Here is an 18,427-nt window from a genome sequence, read left to right as displayed (position 1 = left end):
GGTGGGGAGGGCGGAGGTGGGTCCTCATGTTGCAGTCTGTCCCCATGGAGTCACTCACCGAGAGCAGGGACTCCCGGAGCTTCTCCACAAAGTTCTCCGGAGGAAGGATTCCGAGGGCAGGTCTGTTGATGAATGTGCTCTGCAAAAAAGCCAGGATGCCAGCAGTGATTTCTTGCCTGACCCAGGTCCCACCCACCGGCGATGCTTTTCAGAGTGGATGTGTTTCACACTTCCAGGAATGACAGATTTTCCTGCACTTTTAGAGAAATCCACTAGGATGGCTCTGGGTTGAAAACAAAGTGTCAGTTTCTTGGCTGGGGTACTATCCAAGTAGCTATCACTATATATATATATATATATATATATATATATATATATAGCTATATCTTTATAGCTATCACTATAAAGAAAGAATTGGTGCTGAAGGATTGACACTTTTGAACTGTGGTACTGGAGAAGACTCTTAAGAGTCCCATGGACAGCAAAGAAATCAAACCAGTCAATCCTAAACAAAATCAACCCTGAGTATTCACTGGAAGGACTGATGCTGAAGCCGAAGCTTCAATACTTTGGCCACCTGATGCGAAGAGCCGAGTCACTGGAAAAGACCCTGATGCTGGGAAAGATTGAAGACGGGAGGAGAAGGGGACAGCAGAGGATGAGATGGTTAGATAGCATCACTGACTCAATGGGCATGAATTTGAGCAAACTGGGAGATAGTGAAGGACAGGGAAGCCTGGCATACTAGTCCATGGGGTGGCTAAGAGTAGGACACGACTTGGCGACTGAACAACACTAAAAAGTTTTATTTAAGAAGGATGCCTTGACGGCAGCCTCACGTTGACAAACTGCCCGCCTGCTTTTCCAAAGATTCCCAGCACACCTTGCAGCCTGTGCTCTGCAACAGAAGAAGCCACCCCAAAGAGAAGCCTGTCCACTGCAGCTACAGAGTCGCCCCTGCTCCCTGCAACTAGAGAAAAGCCTGTGCAGCAATGAAGACCCAGCACAGCCAAAAAATAAATAGATAAATAAATAAAATTATTTTAAAAATTATCAAATAAATTTGAAAAAAAAATTTAAGTTTTATTTATTTTTTGGCCCCACTAAGTGGCTTGTAGGATCTTAGCTCCTTGACCAGGGATCAAACCCATGCCCCCTGCTGTGGAACCATGCTGGACTACCAGGGAATTCCCAGTTTATGGGTTTGTTGAAATCCATAGAATTGTATATGGCAAAGGATGGATCTGACCTCATGTGAATTATATTTTAATTAAAAAAAAAAAAAAAACGGGAAAGAGGTCTCAGTAACTGTAAGTTTTAAAGACAGTGAGGTATAGGAGAGCAATCGGATAAAGAAGCTGGCTAATGAAAGAGCTGCCGATGAAGAGAAGTAGTGTTAGAAAACTCCCTTTTTTTGATAGAGGCAGGTCTAGAGAAGGATTCCCTCTGTAAGGAAATCTACAGTGCATACCTGACGCTACACAGACACTCGCTTCTGAAACCCAGGAAACGAGGCAGCGTCACTCAACCAAAAGGAGAACCACTCTAAATGCCAAAAGTAGGTTAAGCAAACGAAGGCACATTCACTGATGATAATGTTGTGTTGCTGGTAAAACGGCATGTGCGAAGTCACAGTTGTATGTTAGGGCTCACTGAGTGGTGCACCTTCTGTGGCTGTTGATAAATGTATCAACATGTGTCCACCCTTATGGAAAAGATGCAAATGGAAATGCAAATGGGGATAAGAACAGAGCTGATCTGTCTCTCCAGGTGCAGCCAGTGCCCCCTGAAGGATCAGCAAGAGTCTGAGTGGGGTCTGCACAGCAGATAAGCAATGAGGATTGCTTATCAAGAAGAGGATTGGGGGATTTTCCCTGATAGTCCAGTGGTTAAGACTCCATGGTTTCAAAGCAAGTGAAAGTGTTAATTGCTCAGTCATGTCTGACTGTTTGCAACCCCAAGGGGCTATAGTCCACTAGGTTTCTCTGTCCATGGAATTCTGTAGGCAAGAATACTGAAGAGGGTTGCCATACCCTCCTCCAGGGGATCTTCCTGACCCAAGGATCGAACCCACATCTCCTGCACTGCAAGCAGATTTTCTGCCATCTGAGCCACCAGGGAAGCCCTTCAATGCAAGGGGCCCAGGTTCAATGCCTGGTCCAGGAACTAAGATCCTGTGAGTCAAGTTAAAAAGTAAGGAAGGATTGACTGAGCCTGGAAATTCTCAGGCACCCTTCTCTCTCAGACTCAGCTGTGTAAATAAACTCAGTGCAAATCCAAACAGGAGGAAACTCAAGGACAGGCGGGCCCCAGCACCCATCCTCCTGTGGCACTGCGATTCGGCGTGGCTGGCTAGACTTCGTGGTAGCCTCGTGTCTCGGTTGGTTTTTCTTCTTTGTGACTAGCTGCATAGGTCTAATAACAATGCGGGGGAGTTAACCCTTTTCACTGTAGAGCCGGGGAAATGGAGGACCAGAGAGGTCAAGCAACCTGCCTCAAGTCACACAGATAGAAAGAGGCAGAACCATGAGTCAAACCCAGGTTGGCTGACTTCCGATCCCATCCTCTGCCGGCACTGCAGGCAGCCTCCACCTGAAACTATAGATGCTGTTGGTAAGTAGGCTTGGCAGAGACCGGAGACCTTGGGTGGCCTGTGGGAGGTGCTGAGCGGTCTTTTGTTTTGGCTTCAAGACATTCATTATGTCCCCTGGAGAAGGAAATGGCAACCCACTCCAGTATTCTTGCCTGGAGGATCGCATGGACAGAGGAGCCTGGTGGGCTACAGTCCATAGGGTCACAAAGAGTCAGACACAGTTGAGCAACTAAGCACACACACACACAGTCAATGTGCCTCTGAGGAAACCAAACACATCATGAGCTCAGGGTGGAGGGGAATTGCCAGCACAGGTAGATGGCTGGGCCGACTGCCTCTCTGGGCCCAGGCAAGATGTGGGGGTGGTGTTCTTGTTCGGCAAAGCGTGGCATTCATTAAGAACAGAAGGTATCTGGGACTCTGGGTAGCAGAATCAATTGAGGACAGGTTTCTAGAATCCTCGCCATCAGACTCAGCAGCTGTAAAGTGCAGAAGGAGGAGAATGGGCTTTGGTTTAAGTGGCTGTGCAACCTGGGGCAAGTCACTTAACCTCTCTGGTCCTTATTTGAGAAAATGAGGATGCCTTCCTGGGTGCTCGTCAGGAGCCAGTGAGAGGACACAGCCTACAGATGAGGCAGGAGCTAGTCCTGAAGGACAGAATCACGCAGGTGGAAAGGCCTGGAGGTCACATTGATGTCTTAGCTGACAAGGTCAGCTGCCCTATGACCAGCCCAGCCAAAGACCACGGATGTCAGTCGGCACTCATCGTTCATTGCAGTGACCAGGTACATGCAATGACCAGTGATATTGTATAGCCTGTGAGCAGTGTGATGAGGCCGCCCCGGGCACATAAGAAGTTTTAACTGCAACCGGTTAGATCCAGGTGACCCGGGACATGAATTATAGATGATGTGGTTGGGGTATGAAAGGGTTGATAAGCACCATCTCAAGACTTCAATGACTTGGCAACAGCCTGCCCAGGACAGGTAAAAAACACCATGACCACCACCTGAGCGCATCTTGGGCTAAGAGTTTGGAAGACGTCAATCAAGGTCGTCTTGTCTGACGCCTCAGATGTACTCTGCTGAGCTTGTGGCGGTCATCGGTCACTTCTCTGAGGCTCTGCCAGTCTCCCTGCCCCATACCCAGCCCTCTGCAAGAACGACATCAGCTCAGACTGTGATCTAGACCTTGATCCAGACTACGGTCTAGGTGGCAATCTAGGCAGATCTGATCTGTGATCCAGACACTGGTCCAGACTATTCTGGAGTGTAACCTAGACTGTGATCGTGTTATCGAGGTCAGCACCAAGGACAGTGCCTGGCACACAGTAGGTATTCCATCCATCATTAAGTGAACAGATGTTAAGGAATGAGGCTGGGACTTCCCTGGTGGTACAATGGATGGGAATTCGCCTGCCAATGCAGGGGACACAGATTCAATTGCTGTTCCGGGAAGATTCCACACGACAGGACCAACTAAGTCCACGCGCCACAGCTATGTAAGCCTGTGTGCCTACAGCCTGTGCTCTGCAACAAGAGAAGCCACTGCATTGAGAAGCCTGCGCGTCACAAGGAAGAGTGGCCCCCGATCACTGCAACTAGAGAAAGTCTGCTTTGCGGCGATGAAGACCCAGTGCAATCAAAAAAATAAAAATAAATTAATTAATTTTTTAAAAAAGAAAGAAACAAGGCTGAAGAAGCAGGAGCCAGATCACAAAGGGCTTTGCACGTGAAGAGGAGGAGCTGGGAGGCATCCTGAAGGCAGTGGGTACCAGGAGCGGGTTCCAGGCACAGAGCAGTTTGGAGGATGGTTTGGAGGAGGCGAGAATGGACATGGAGGTGGGAGGAAGGGATGGAGAGGGGCTGATGGGAAACTCCAACTGGAAGAGGGGGAGCTAGGACTGGTCCCCGCCTGGCTGGGGGAAGGGAGGATGAGGGGTGGTGTCCAGGTTCTTGGCAGGGATAGGTGGACGCAGGGCATTCCCCACGCCCCTGCCCCCGCAAATCAGAATCCCCGGGCCTGGAAATCACGTGCTGTTGGGGCCACTCTGCCTCCGGAGGCAGCTGACACGGCAAATGTGTCTGGCGTGTTTGTTGACACAGTTTTTTAGCACCAACTGCTGAGGCATCTGGGATCCGCAGAACGTTTCGAAACAAAGCCGGGCTCTGAATGTAAACACACGCTCGGAGACACCAACAGGCCTCGCCAGACACCCTGGGTTTGGGGGGTGGGGGGACGAGGCTTCTGCCAGAGCAGCTCCTGAACTTGTCAACCCATCAGAGGTGAGAACCATCCCCAGGTCCCTCCCAGGCAGGTACACCGGCCCACAGGTAAAGAGGAGCTGAGTTCTTTCCTGTTATCTTCTGCTGCTTCTTTATGGCTGGAGAGGGGACTTCCCTGCTGGTCCAGTGGTTAAGAATCCTCCTTGCAGTGCAGGGACATGGGTTCGATTCCTCGCTAGATAACTAAGACCCCACATGACGTGGAGCTTTGCCCCAACTACTGAGCCTGTGCTGTAGAGCCCGCACACTGAACTAGAGAGTGTGTGCGTGCTCAGTCGCTTCAGTCGTGTCCAACTCTTCGAGACCCCATGGACTGTAGTCCGCTAGGCTCCTCTGTCCATGGGATTCTCCAGGCAAGAATGCTGGAGTGGGTTGCCATGCCCTCCTCCAGGGGATCTTCCCATCCCAGGGATCAAACCTGCAGCTCCTGCGACTCCTGCATTGGCAGGCAGATTCTTTACCCATTGAACCATGATGGGGGGAAGCCCAGGGAGTCCGTGCACTGCAACCAAAGATCCTGAATGACACACACAAAGATCCACGTGCTGCAACTGAGACCCAAGTCAAATATACAAATATTATAAAAAATAAGAGTTGGTTCCTGCCGGGGTCAGGCTTTCAGTCCTCCTGTCTTTCTTTGATTTCTTTTTGGGAATCACACCCCTTATGTGTGGACATGATGTCACACTCTGAGAAAAATGGAAGCCCTAATGATGTGTGGCGCCCGGGGTAGGGGGGTAGGTTGGGGAGTGGCCAGAGGGAAAACTGTCCGGGGATCTGGGGATCTACTGAGGCTGACCGTGTGTGCACACTGCTGTAGAGATGGACTGGCTTTGTCTATGTCTTGTATCGTGGGACGCATGACTGTGTCACCAACAGACACACTGGAAGGTCCACAGCAGTGGCCTTTGTGAGAAGTGACTCAGATGCTCATCCGAGGTAGGTAGGATGCTAATTACAGTGCGTTCACACAATGGAACGATTAAAGCCGGGAGGATGGATGCCCTGTGGCTACCAAGGACACATCTCCAGATGGATTTTGAGTGAGATAAGCCAGATGTGATAAAGAGCACACGCAGTACGATTCTGTCCATGTGCTGTTAGAAGTAAGGGGAGGCTTCCATGGTGCCTCAGTGGTAAAGAATCTGCCTGCAATGCAAGAGATGCAGGCTCGATCCTGGGGTCAGGAAGATCCCCTGGAGAGGGAAATGGCAACCCACTCCAGTATTCTTGCCTGGAGAATTCCATGGTAGAGGAGCCTGGTGGGCTACAGTCCTTGGGGTCACAAAGAGTCGGACATGACTGAGTGACTAACACTTCACACTTCTTCATACGTACAGACACACCATGCATCATAGGTGTGTTGTGGGCACCATTATGGCTTCCAAGAAGATACCTTACTCTATCCCCTCCCCACAACTGTGACTGTTACACAGCAGAGGGGGCTTTGCAGGTCTTATTAAGCTTCCTATTCAGCTCAGAAAGGAGACAGTCCTAGATCTTCTGGGTGGGCTAACTGCAAACACACGAGCCCTTGGCTCAGGGCAGAGGCGGAGAAGAGATACAAAGAGAGCAGGATCATACACTGCTGGCTTGACGGTGGAAGGACCACGTGAAACGAACTCTGCCAACGACCTGAATGAGCCCCAAAGCAGATCCTCCCCCGGAGCCTCCAGCTAAGAGCTGACCTCAGCTTTGTGAGCTGCGAGGCAGAGCATTCAGCTTTGCTCACCGGATTCTAGACCCATAAGATCTGTGAGACCCCAAACGGCTGTTGTCTTAAATCCCTAGGCTGGTGGTAGTTTGTGATGCCAGCAACAGGAAACTAAAACAGGGTGGTTTTAAAGTTTCATGGTTGGGGAGGATAATTGGGGAAATAATGTCTAAAAAGCCTCTGGAGAGACTTCCCTGGTGGTCCCGTGATTAAGACTCTGTGCTTCTACTACAGGGGTTGTGGGTTCAATTCCTGGTTGGGGAACTAAGATCCCACATGCAGAATGGTGCGGCCAAAAAAAGACTCCTTAAGCGAGTGATAATGGGAAGAAAAAGGTGAGAAACACTGGGTAACAGGGGACAATTCATTCAGTAGTACGCTTCCCTGATGGTTCAGATGGTAAAGAATCTGCCCGCTATGCAGGAGACTTGAGTTCTATCCTTGGGTCGGGAAGATCCCCTGGAGGAGGGCATGCAACCCACTCCAGTATTCTTGCCTGGAGAATCCCGTGGACAGAGGAGCCTGGCGGGCTACAGTCCATGGGTCGCAGAGTCAGGCACGACTGAAGCGACTAAACGCACACACACAGCACGCTGAGTGTGCACGCACATCTCCATGTGTGTTACAGCCAGCGTCATCAGTCAACAGCCCCCGCCACCGAGAAGAATCTGGCTCCAAACGGTAGCGATGCCAAGGATGGGAAATTGCCCCAGCCCCTGCCTGCCACCGCACCACTCTTGGACCTTTCCTGCCTCTTCCGATCCGGCTGCCATGCCCTCTTTCGCTCCTGAAGCTCCTTGCACCTCTCCCTCCCACCCTCCACTCCCTACAGGGACCACTCTCCCCCAGCCCCCAGCCCGTCCATCCCTAAAAAAGCCCAGCTCCCTTGGGTTTTTTATCTCCAGCACCTCTTCTGGCTGTGTGACTCTGGACAAATACTTAACCTCTCTGGGCTCAGCTCCCTCATCTGTAAAACAGGGATAACAACAGTAGCTGACTCAGAGACTTGGCAATATTCGATCTGTGCCGGCCACAGTCTTTATACGTATTATGCTCTTAATTATTGCTCATTATTATCATGATCATTGTCTTGTGCCCACACAGCACTGATTGTCTCGCTCAGTAGCGTTTCCTATGGCTGCGATTCTCTGCTTATGTGTGTGGTTAACTGGCTGCCTCTGTGGGAGCAGGGCGCGGTGTTGGCAAGGCGTTCCAAGGGCTTACCACACTGTATGGACTCAACAAATATTTCAGGGAGGACTGAATGGATGGACCATTTCCAAAGGCTGCCCCAGTCAGCCTCTGAATCTCCATGAACACAACCCCGGGCACTCACCATATTTTGAGGCTGTTGAACGAGTTTCATGAGAGCAGGATGGTTGTAACCTGGGGAGAGGAAGATACAGTTAGAGACCAGCATCGTATCTGGGGGTCCCCTGCCCTTCACCCCATCGCCTGCCTCCTCCCTTCCCTTCCAACCCTGCAACCCTTTTCACACACAAAGGCCCATTCCTGGGGCCCTGCCTGGGAAACGCCCTGTAACTTCACTCTGTCGGATGCAGGGGCTGTGGACTGGGGCAGTGGTGTGAGGACCAGGGGAGAGAGTGATTAACACTCTTCCTCCGTCTCTCCACCACTTGCCCCACCCCCAGGGGTGCCGGGACCAAGGTTGGGAATTGCTTGTTCCCCAAGTAAGGAACACTCTGGGGGTTTTCCCAACTGACCTGTGGCCAGAGGTCTTTGGGCTCTGACTCTTACCACGCTATCTGGATGTTGATAACTTTTCTGCCTCAGTAGATAAAGGCAGTGTCAGGGAATCACATTAAGCCACAGATGCAACTTTTCTTATTGGCTTCAGAAAGAAAGATGAAAGCAGAGCTAGCCCCTCTGATCAGGAAATCCTACTGCTGGATTTTTTTTTTACCACACCGAGCAGCAGGTGGAATCCTAGTTCCAGACCAGGGACTGAACCTGTGCCCCCTGCGGTGGAAGCGCAGAGTCTTAGCCACTGGACCCTCAGGGAAGTCCCTGCACACCCGAGTCTTTGATGTCATGGGGCCCCCCCTGCCCACACCGCAGGGCAGGGGTAGCTGTCTGGAGGCTGCTATTACAGAAGTAAGCTTAGGAGGCAGAGTCATTGGTGCAAACCTTCAGGCTCCTTGGATGGCCGTGGGAACCCTGAAACCCCTTGAAACTGACTCCCTATTGATGGGCCTGAGGTGATATTAAAAGATCCGACGTTATAGGATGGTTGTAGGGATTAAGTGAGAGAACACAGAAGACATTATGCATTCAGGCTAGGTTGCTTCAGCAGACTCTTTGCAACCCCATAGACTGTAGCCTGCCAGGCTCCTCTGTCCATGGGATTGTCCAGAATACTGGAGTGGGTTGCCATTCCCCTTTCCAGGGGATATTCTCGACCCAGGGATCCAACCTGAGTCTCTTACATTACCTGCACAGGCAGGCAGGTTCTTTGCCACTAGGGCCACTTGGGAAGCCCTTGGAAGACACTATGCCAGACAGCAAATTTTCAGTAATTATTAGTTAAAAAAAATTATTTCAATGACTACAGATGTAAAATAAAGGTGGCCAGAGACAAAACTTTTAGAACTTCTGGCCTTTTAAAAAAATAATTTTATTTATGTATTTATTTTGGCTTGCTCTGGGTTTTCGTAGCTGTGTGGGCTTTTCTCTAGTTTCGGAGAGCTGGGGCTATTCTCCAGTTGTAATGCGTGGGCTTCTCATTGCGGTGGCTTCCCTTGTTGCGGGGCACAGGCTCCAGAGCTCGGGTTCACAAGCTGGGGCACACGGGCTTAGTTGCTCCAGGGCGTGTGGGATCTTCCTGGATCAGGGATCGAACCCGTGTCTCCTGTATTGGCAGGTGGATTCTTTACCACTGAGCCCCCGGGGAAGCCCTGAACTTCTGGTCTTTTAACAACTGCTGCCAGTCTGATCAGCCCGATTCCCCTAGCCCCATAGAGATGCCGGCTGGCTGGGGATTTGAGCTGAAGGAGCCCTGGGTGGTGGTGGGGAGGATATAGGGGTTAGCCAGGAAGAGACGGGCCCACGGTTTTGGGATAATGCGAGATTTTACCCCTTTCACTCTGGTAGGACATGGAGAGACAGATTCGTAAATCTCAGACTCCAAGTCACCTTCAGAGGCCAAGGCATCTCTGAATGATGAACTTACCAGAAACAATGAGTCATATATCTGCCTGCTGTTGGATCTCATCTTCATGGGAAATAAATAGGTTTGAGGGACCCAACTTGGCAAAAGCAGAGGAGGCGTGGAAACCTAATGCAGGGGCGGATCTCTGTGGAAAGACCCTAAGCGGGTGGGTGGAGGGGGCTGGAGGTGGGTGGGGAGCTGTAAATATTCCAGGATTATCCACGAAGGGACAGGCTTCACAGATACTCAGCTTACAGATCGGCGGGTGCCGTGAGGACTCCATCGACCAAAGAAACACGGACCAGCCAAGCTACAAACAGCCTGTGCCCATCAGCCCTGCCTCTCCCTCCTGCAGTAGGACAGCCTTGCTCTGGATGGCCAGGAGGTGAGCCTGCTGAGAGAGATACTTTCTTGGCCCAGCCACCCCTCTTCCAGCTGCTCTGTGTGCATGTATCCTGGGGGGAGGGGGACACTGAAAGTGGCTCCAGCCACCTCCTCTGGCAAATTGCCCCTGATGAATGGAAGCCGCGTTGCCTGAAAGATGGCATCCTTCCCCCTGGCAGCTGATGTGCGATGACCCGACTGGCCCAGGGGGGCCAAAAGATCAGCCTCTTCGCATTGGTCTGGGTTTGACTTTGGGGTGCAATTCACATTCCAGAGCCCCCACTCCCACCGCCCTGTGGAATCAGGCTGTGGCTGGTCTCTGGCTGAGACCTCATCCTTCTTCACCTTCCCTTTGCTCTCTGCTGTTTCTCTCCCTCCCCTTTCCATAGCTCTGCGCCACCCCCCCGCCCCGCCCCACCCAGCTCTCCCTTAATTAACCACTGTCACTGAATCCCCACCTCCGACCTTCTTCCAGGAGTCCTAAGACTGCTGATGTTGGCCACGGGTTCACATCCTGCCTGTGCTTCCTCTCCAAACTCTGCTTATCTACCTACAAAACGGGTATATTCACCCAGACCCACACTTGTCAGGTTTTGGGGGAGGAGTAAATGAGAAAAGACAGGTAAAGTTCCTTTTCTAATACACCCTCTGCAAATGACTTGTTCTTATCCTCTGCCCTTGAGGGAAGTGTCTGGCCACACACAAGGATGTATCTCTTGGAAGGAGCGACTGAAGTCCAGATAACCATGACTAACACAGAAAGAAGCTCCATCCAGGGATTTATTTTCCAGCTCTTACCTATAGGGACCGAGGAGATCTGGGAATAAAGATCCAACATCCGGTTGCCGTCCACATCCACCAGGTAATTGCCTCGACTCTCTTCATAATTGCAGAAAAAGTGCACAGCCTCTGCATTCTTGGGGAAAGAAGAGACTGGATCAGGCTCACTGAAATTCCCTAGACCCCCAGTCTTTCAGGACTAAGCTTGAACTGCTGAAGTAAAGTGCCTCCCTGATGGCTCAGACAGTAAAGAATCTGCCTGCCATGCAGGAGTATGCATGCTTAGACGCTTCAGTGGTGTCCGACTCTTTGTGACCCCATGGACTGTAGCCCACCAGGCTCCTCTGCCCATGGGACTTTCCAGACAGGAATAATGGAGTGGGTTATCATGCCCTTCTCCAGGAGATCTTCCTGACCCAGGGATCAAACCCGTGTCTCTCATGTCTCCCTCACTGGCAAGTGGGTTCTTTACCACTAGCACCACCTGGGAAGGCCCTGCAGTGCAGGAGACCTGGGTTCAAACCATGTCCTGACCATTTAAAGACACATGGATGGGGTCTGTGGTTGTTGACAATGTAGGATTTTTTTGCCCTGCAGGTAATTATCAATACATAGGTGATTTGCTTTATAATCATTTATGATGCTGTGGATTTGTATTTGATGATTCTTTTTCCTGTATGTGTTTTATTTATCCCAAAAAAAAGATTGAAAAATAAATCTGAAGAAAATTCTGGAAAGTTAAGATGTATATGGTAAGTTTTAGGGCCTAAGAAAACTAAAAAACGATAGTGATTATATATTGATAATATAATATATATATAGTATATAGTGAAAGAAATGAAAATGGTACACTAGAAGATTTTCACATTATGTACCAAAAATTAGTAGAAACCAAGGTGAGGAAGAAAAAAGACAAGAGAAAGAGAGAGAACAAAAAATAAAACTGGGGACTTCCCTGGTGGCTCAGCAGCTGACTCCTTGCTCCCCCTGCAAGGGGCCTGGGCTCAATCCCTGGTCAGGGAACTAGATCCCACATGCCACTGCCCCAGTGCAGCCAAATAAACAAATGTTATAATTAAAGAAACCAGAAAATAAAACTGAACCTGTGAATACAACTACATCAATGGTAACATTAACTGTGCATGGATTAAGCAAGTCAATAAAAAAAAAAAATCAGAAAATATCTGACTGGATTAAAAGATTCAGTGATATGCCATCTACATGAGATACATTTTAGATTCTAGAATACAAATTAGGTTGAGAGTAAAAAGATAGGAAAAGCTACATAATTCTCACAGTAATCATAAGGAAGCTGGATGTTTTATACTAATATCAGATGAAACAGGTAAACAAACAAGATGTTTCTAGAGGTAAAGAGAGGCATTTTATGATGACAGAAGGGTCCATCCACAAAGAAGACCATAAACATGTAAGCGGCTGATATTGTTGTTTAGTTGCTCCATCATGTCTGGCTCTTTGGACCCCATGGACTGCAGCCCGCCAGGCTCCTCCGTCCATGGGATTCTCCAGGCAAGAATACTGGAGTGGGTAGCCATGCCCTCCTCCAGGAGTCTTCCTGACCCAGGGATCGAACCCAGGTCTCTGGCATTGCAGGCGGATTCTTTACCGCTGAGCCACCTGGGAAACCTGATATACAGCCCCAAATACATGAAGCAAAACCTGCCAGAACTGAAGGGAAATGATAATTCTGTAAGACTAGTTGGACACTTCAGTCCCTGGCTTTCAATAACGGATAGGACAACCAGGCAGAGGATTAATGAGGAAAGAGATGTGAACAACATTCAGAATCAGCAGATCTCACAAACACGTGTGGAACACCCCACCCAACAACAGCAGGGTATACATCCCTCTCAAGTGCATACAGAACATTTTCTAGAATAGACCACATGCTAGGCCATAAAAAAGGGTCAATAAATTTCCAAGGATTGAAATCATTCAAAATAAGTTTTCCAACCCCAGTTGAAGGAGATTAGAAATCTCAGAAGTTTGGGAAGTTCACCAAAATGTGGGAATTACACTATGTAAATAACCATTGAGGGACACCCCTCATTGGTGGTTCAGGGGCTGACTCCATGTTCTCAATGCAGGGGGTCAGATTCAATCCCTGGTCAGGGAACTAGATCCCACATGCCACAACTAAAGATCCCCCATGCTGCAAAGATCTAAGATCCTGCGTACTGAAACTAAGACCCACCTTAGCCAAATAAAAAATTAAAAACAAACAAACAAACCCTAACGAGTCAAAGAAGAAATAACAGATGAAATTAGGGGGAAAAAAAGGTTTAGAACGAAAGCATGTTTTATAAAAAGAATAAGCACAGATTAAGTTGTAACCAAGAAGCAAAGATAGGATTCCCCACTTACCTGAATTATATTCAACTGTTTCATTAGCTCCTGCAGGAGAGAAGAAAAAAGCCTCATAGCAAGGACACACACTTGCTTAAAATCTTTCATCTTTTCCCAAGTCTTGGGGCTTTTCCCCCTTCATGTCAATAACTTAATAGTTAGTCAACAATATTATACATGTTTTTTTAAATCCTTAAGAGAAATAGTTGGTAGGAAATGATTCTTGCCAGTTCAATTACCAGTGCAACAGACAGCTTGGAGGGTCGGACTCTTCAAAGATAACAATCAAGTAAACTAAAATATTTAACCAAAAAAAATTGAGCTGAAGATATTTATCTAATGTCCCGAAAAGCATGGGCTCTTTTTTTACTTAGGGAAAAATAAAAGCTCTAACACACCATTAGGAAAATAGAAATCTGCACCATTTATAATTATAATCTGAACATTCCATAAATCATTTGTACAATTATACTTAGCAACTGGGAATTATAAACTAGGGATTTTACTATTACAACGACTTCATTTCTGAAAAGAAGTCACAGAAAGTAAACTTTAGCAATTAGTGTCATAAAATCATATATTTCCATGTAAAAATACAAAATAATATTCATGATAAGAATATGAAATTTATTCCAGCTATTTTACTATTATTAAATTAAAATTCACCCCTCACCAATAGAAATATGCATGAAAAAAGTCTTCTTTTGTTAGCAAAGAGCCATGCAAAATAGCTACAATCATTTACATCAGCACAAAGACTTCTAGTTTATTAAATAGTTTCAATGTCAAAAGAAACATCTTTTGACTTTTAAAAAACAAAGACACTGTGTATGGATAAAACCTGCAAAATATGCAGAGAAAAACTAAATTTGTATTACAAAGGTTTTCACTGTTATTTTTTAGATGCAAACATTAGAAACAGTATTGGACTCATAACCCAGAATCAAGGCTAACCAGACTTGCAAAGCGTGGTGTATGCAGATTTTGTAGCTTCTTTGGGGAGAAGCCGCAACACCCCTGGCCGTGTCTCTAACACCTATTCCATGAATTCTGAGCTGCCCAAAGTCTCTCACACACCATGCACTGTCACCCTGCGGGCTTGTCACCATTCCCCTCACCTAGAACAGAATGCACTCCTGCCAGTTCCTCCTTGTGGCCCTTCAAGATCAAGCTCAGGGAGGCATCTGCCATACACGCCCTGTGCCACATCACACAGTCAGGTTCTTTCACTGTTGGTGGGATGCTCTGCCCCAGCCCCTGACTCTGGACTCAGAAACAAGCCATGTAACTTGCTTTGGCCAACAGAACGAGGTGGAAGTAATGGTGGGTCAGTGGGGAGCCTGGCTCAAGAGACATAGAGCAAGCGCTCCTTTCCATCACCATGAGAACAAGCCCAGGCTGGCTGGCTGGAATATGAGAGACCCATGAGGCAGAGCCACATTACCACAGTGACCCAAGACAAGCCTAGCATAGATCAACTGGTGGGCAGTCATCCCTCAGGCACATAGATGAGCCCAACACAGCTGCCTACCCAACTGCCAGTTAACCATGGATGCATGAGCAACTTGTATGCTGTTGAGGTTTTGGGACTGTTTGTTATGCAGCACTATTACAGCAATTGATAACTGATACATATCCTCTAAGAAGACTTCTTTGACTTCTTATGGAAAGATGGCCTGGTTTAAAGTTCTGGATCTCTAGTAGTGAACTCTCTGAAAGCAGCTAAGGATACAGGGCCCTCAGCATGGCTGTGTTCTTGCCCCATGGGCCCTTTTTGCTCTTTTCTGAAACACACCACTCAAGTGTGCTCAACTCACCCGAGATCTAGGCCCTGGGACTTCCGTCTTCATCAAAGGTCCATCATAGTCAAATTCAACGTCAACTTTGGCTGCAGCCTGACTGATGTGTCTGGATCCTGCAGTAAACACAAGTGGTGAGAAACCCCTGAGCACAGAGGATATGAGAATCCTGCCCTTACAACACTGGGAGTCCCCAACAGAGGCAGTGCCAGGGCCTGAGACCCACGCAAGCCTGACGATCCCAGAACTCTGAGTGTGGTCAGACATGGGTACCACAAGCACCCTGAGGATTTCAAGAAGTGGGAAAGCCTGGTGCCAGTGATGCTGTAGGCAAGCAGGCATGCTCACATCCCACTGTCGTGAGGCTAAGGTGATGCCGACTTCCTAGTCTTTTCGACTGAGCAAACTCAGTTTTCAGGATTCATCCGGAAAATAATTGGACCAGTGCAAAAAGATGTAGATTAAAAATATTCATCATAGCATTGTTTCTAACAACAACAGAGAAGAAACAGCCTAAATGTCCAACAGGGAGGGTCGGTAAATAGAATGTGCCATGTCCCACCATTTTCATGGACAGCAGGATATTGGGAATATTATGTATCCATAATAAAAATTATCCAGATTTTGTAAAAAAAAATTTATCTATATCCATATGTATTGTGTGTGTATGCTCAGTCATGTCTGACTCTTTTGCGACACCATAGACTGTAGCCTGCCAGGCTCCTCTGTCCACGGAATTTTCCAGGCAAGAATACTGGAGCGGGTTGCCGTTTCCTTTTCCAGGGGATCTTCCCAACCCAGGGATCAAACCTGTGTCTCCTCCATATGTATATATAGACTCAAATTTGTCAGCCCTGGAACTGCTGACACTGGGCTGGATGGTTCTTTGCTGTGGGAGGCTGCCCTGGGTGGTATAGGATGTTTAGCTGCATCCCTGGCCTCCGGCCACTAGAGGTCAGTGGCATCTCCTCGAGTTGTGCCCCAAGTTGTGTCAATTAAAAATCATCGAGGAGATGGGAATTCCCTGGCAGTCCAGTGGTTAGGAGTTTGATGCTTTCCCTGCCCTGGCCAGGGTTCAATCCCTGGTTGGGGGAACTAAGATCCTGAAAGTGGTGTGGCACACCCACTCCATTATTCTTGCCTGGAGAATCCCATGGACAGAGGGAGCTACAGTCCATAGGGTCAGAAAGAGTCAGACACGACTTAGTGACTAAACAATAAGATGTTTCATATAAATCATGTATGTGATCTTCACCCATCAGAATGGCTGCCATCAAAAAGTCTACAAACAATAAATGCTGGAGAGGGTGTAGAGTAAAGGGAACCCTCTTACACTGTTGGTGGGAATGCAACCTAGTACAACCACTATGGAGAACAGTGAGGAGATTCCTTACAAAACTGGAAATAGAACTGCCATATGACCCAGCAATCCCACTGCTGGGCATACACACCGAGGAAACCAGAATGGAAAGAGACACGTGTACTCCAGTGTTCATCGCAGCACTGTTTATAATAGCCAGGACATGGAAGCAATCTAGATGTCCATCGGCAGATGAATGGATAAGAAAGTTGTGGTACATATATACAATGGAATATTACTGAGCTATAAAAAAGAACACATTTGGGTCAGTTTTAATGAGGTGGGTGAAACTGGAGCCTATTATATAAAGTGAAATAAGTCAGAAAGAAAAACACCAATACAGTATATTAACGCATATACATGGAATTTAGAAAGATGGTAACTACGACCCTCTATGCGAGACAGCAAAAGAGACACAAATGTAAAGAATAGACTTTTGGACTACGTGGGAGAAGGTAAGGGTGGGGTGACTTGAGAGAATAGCATTGAAACTTGTACATCACCATATGTAAAACAGATGAGCGGTGCAAGTTCGATGCATTAAGCAGGGCACTCAAAGCCGGTGCTCTGGGACAACCCAGAGGGATGGGGTGGGGAGGGAGGTGGGAGGGGGGTTCAGGACGGACAGACACATGTACACCGTGGCTGATTCATGTTGATGTATGGCCAAAACCACCGCAATATTGTAGTTAGCTTCCAATTAAAACAAATAAATAATTTTTTTTTAAAAAGAAAGATCATGTATGTGATCTTTTTTCATCTTTCCACAATGCTGAGGGGTAGTTGCTATTTATTGCATTACACAGGAGAGGAAACAAATACTAAAACATGCTAGTGTCTCTCTGTCATACACGCTGATGTGCGCACACACACGACCTGCCAAACTATAAAAAGCCATGACATTAGAAAACATAAATTCTTAATTTTTCACAATTGCTTGAATATCAAAGGTTTCTGAATTAATTATGCAATAAAGTGGAGCCCTTTGAACATAAAATCCAGTTAAAATCCAATACCACCCTTATTTTCAGGCATGAAGATACCAGCTTTATTATCTTTTGTTTGATCTTACAATGAAAAAGGAATTCCTAAAGATCTGATTCCATCAGCAGAGAATTAAAAATCATGGACCATACTGATGACTTAAAAAAAAAACAACGCACACACACTCAACTGTTTCTCGTTTCCTTGGCCTGAACTCAGCGTTACTGGTCAAGACTGATTCCAACCAGACCTGCATTCAACAGGTCTATTTGGATAAACAGGGCTCTTAACCTGCCATTCTTCCTTTGTTTCCAGAAAAGGGGGGACAGTGAAAAATCTATAAGCAGTAAGTCATCCTCTCATGAGGACACACAAGTCCTCTCTTCCTTTCTCCAGAATATGTCTTGACATCGCATTGTAGCAATCAGACTTCTTGGGGGTTGCAGGAATACCAGGGGTGGAGGCAGTTGGCAGTGGGACCTGCAGCTGAAAGGACCTCAAAGCGGAGCATGTGAGGTCCCGGGGAGCTGTGGTTGCCAAGATGTGGGGACCATGAGTAAACAGGGCTGGGAGGCGGGGTCAGGGTAGGACCTGGGAGACACAGTGGAGACGGATGGGGCATGAGACGGGGATGCCAAGGCCAGGTGCGAGGCAGATGCATCTGGGTCAGGAATCGCACTGGTTCCTACCGTGTTCCAAGTCTTTCTGGGTGTGGATGGGAGAGGGACAAAAATGCTGGGTAGAAATCCTGAAAATCAGAGTCTGTTGTTTTTTGTTTTTTTTTTTTGCAAATGTGCCATCAGAAAAAGGAAGATGGAGACGCTCACATATATTTAGGCAAATGCTCACCTATTATTTTATTCTTTTTTTAAAGACTTTTTTTTTTTGATGTGGATCACTTTTAAAGTTTTTATTGAGTTTGTTACAACATTGCTTCTGTTTTATGTTTTGGTGTTTCTGGCTCCTAGGCCTGTAGGATCTCAGCTCACTGA

The 18,427-nt window shown here is 47.6% G+C and overlaps 1 protein-coding gene across 9 annotated transcripts in view; it reads right to left on the bottom strand.

The window, feature by feature from the left end:
- The window catches only part of ABAT (4-aminobutyrate aminotransferase), a 235,783-nt gene that overhangs the window by 165,522 nt on the left and 51,834 nt on the right, over positions 1 to 18,427 (bottom strand). For all 9 annotated transcript variants that reach the window (XM_059881150.1, XM_059881151.1, XM_024984643.2 and 6 more), the window contains 5 exon segments: positions 15,110 to 15,207; positions 13,311 to 13,340; positions 10,944 to 11,061; positions 7,929 to 7,978; positions 59 to 139 (listed from right to left, as the gene is read on the bottom strand). In XM_059881150.1, coding sequence (XP_059737133.1) covers positions 59 to 139; positions 7,929 to 7,978; positions 10,944 to 11,061; positions 13,311 to 13,340; positions 15,110 to 15,207 — 377 coding nt within the window.

The sequence above is a fragment of the Bos taurus genome, chromosome 25 (assembly GCF_002263795.3).
Source record: "Bos taurus isolate L1 Dominette 01449 registration number 42190680 breed Hereford chromosome 25, ARS-UCD2.0, whole genome shotgun sequence".
Taxonomy (NCBI): Eukaryota; Metazoa; Chordata; class Mammalia; order Artiodactyla; family Bovidae; genus Bos; species Bos taurus.
This window is presented reverse-complemented; position numbering and strand designations above follow the sequence as displayed.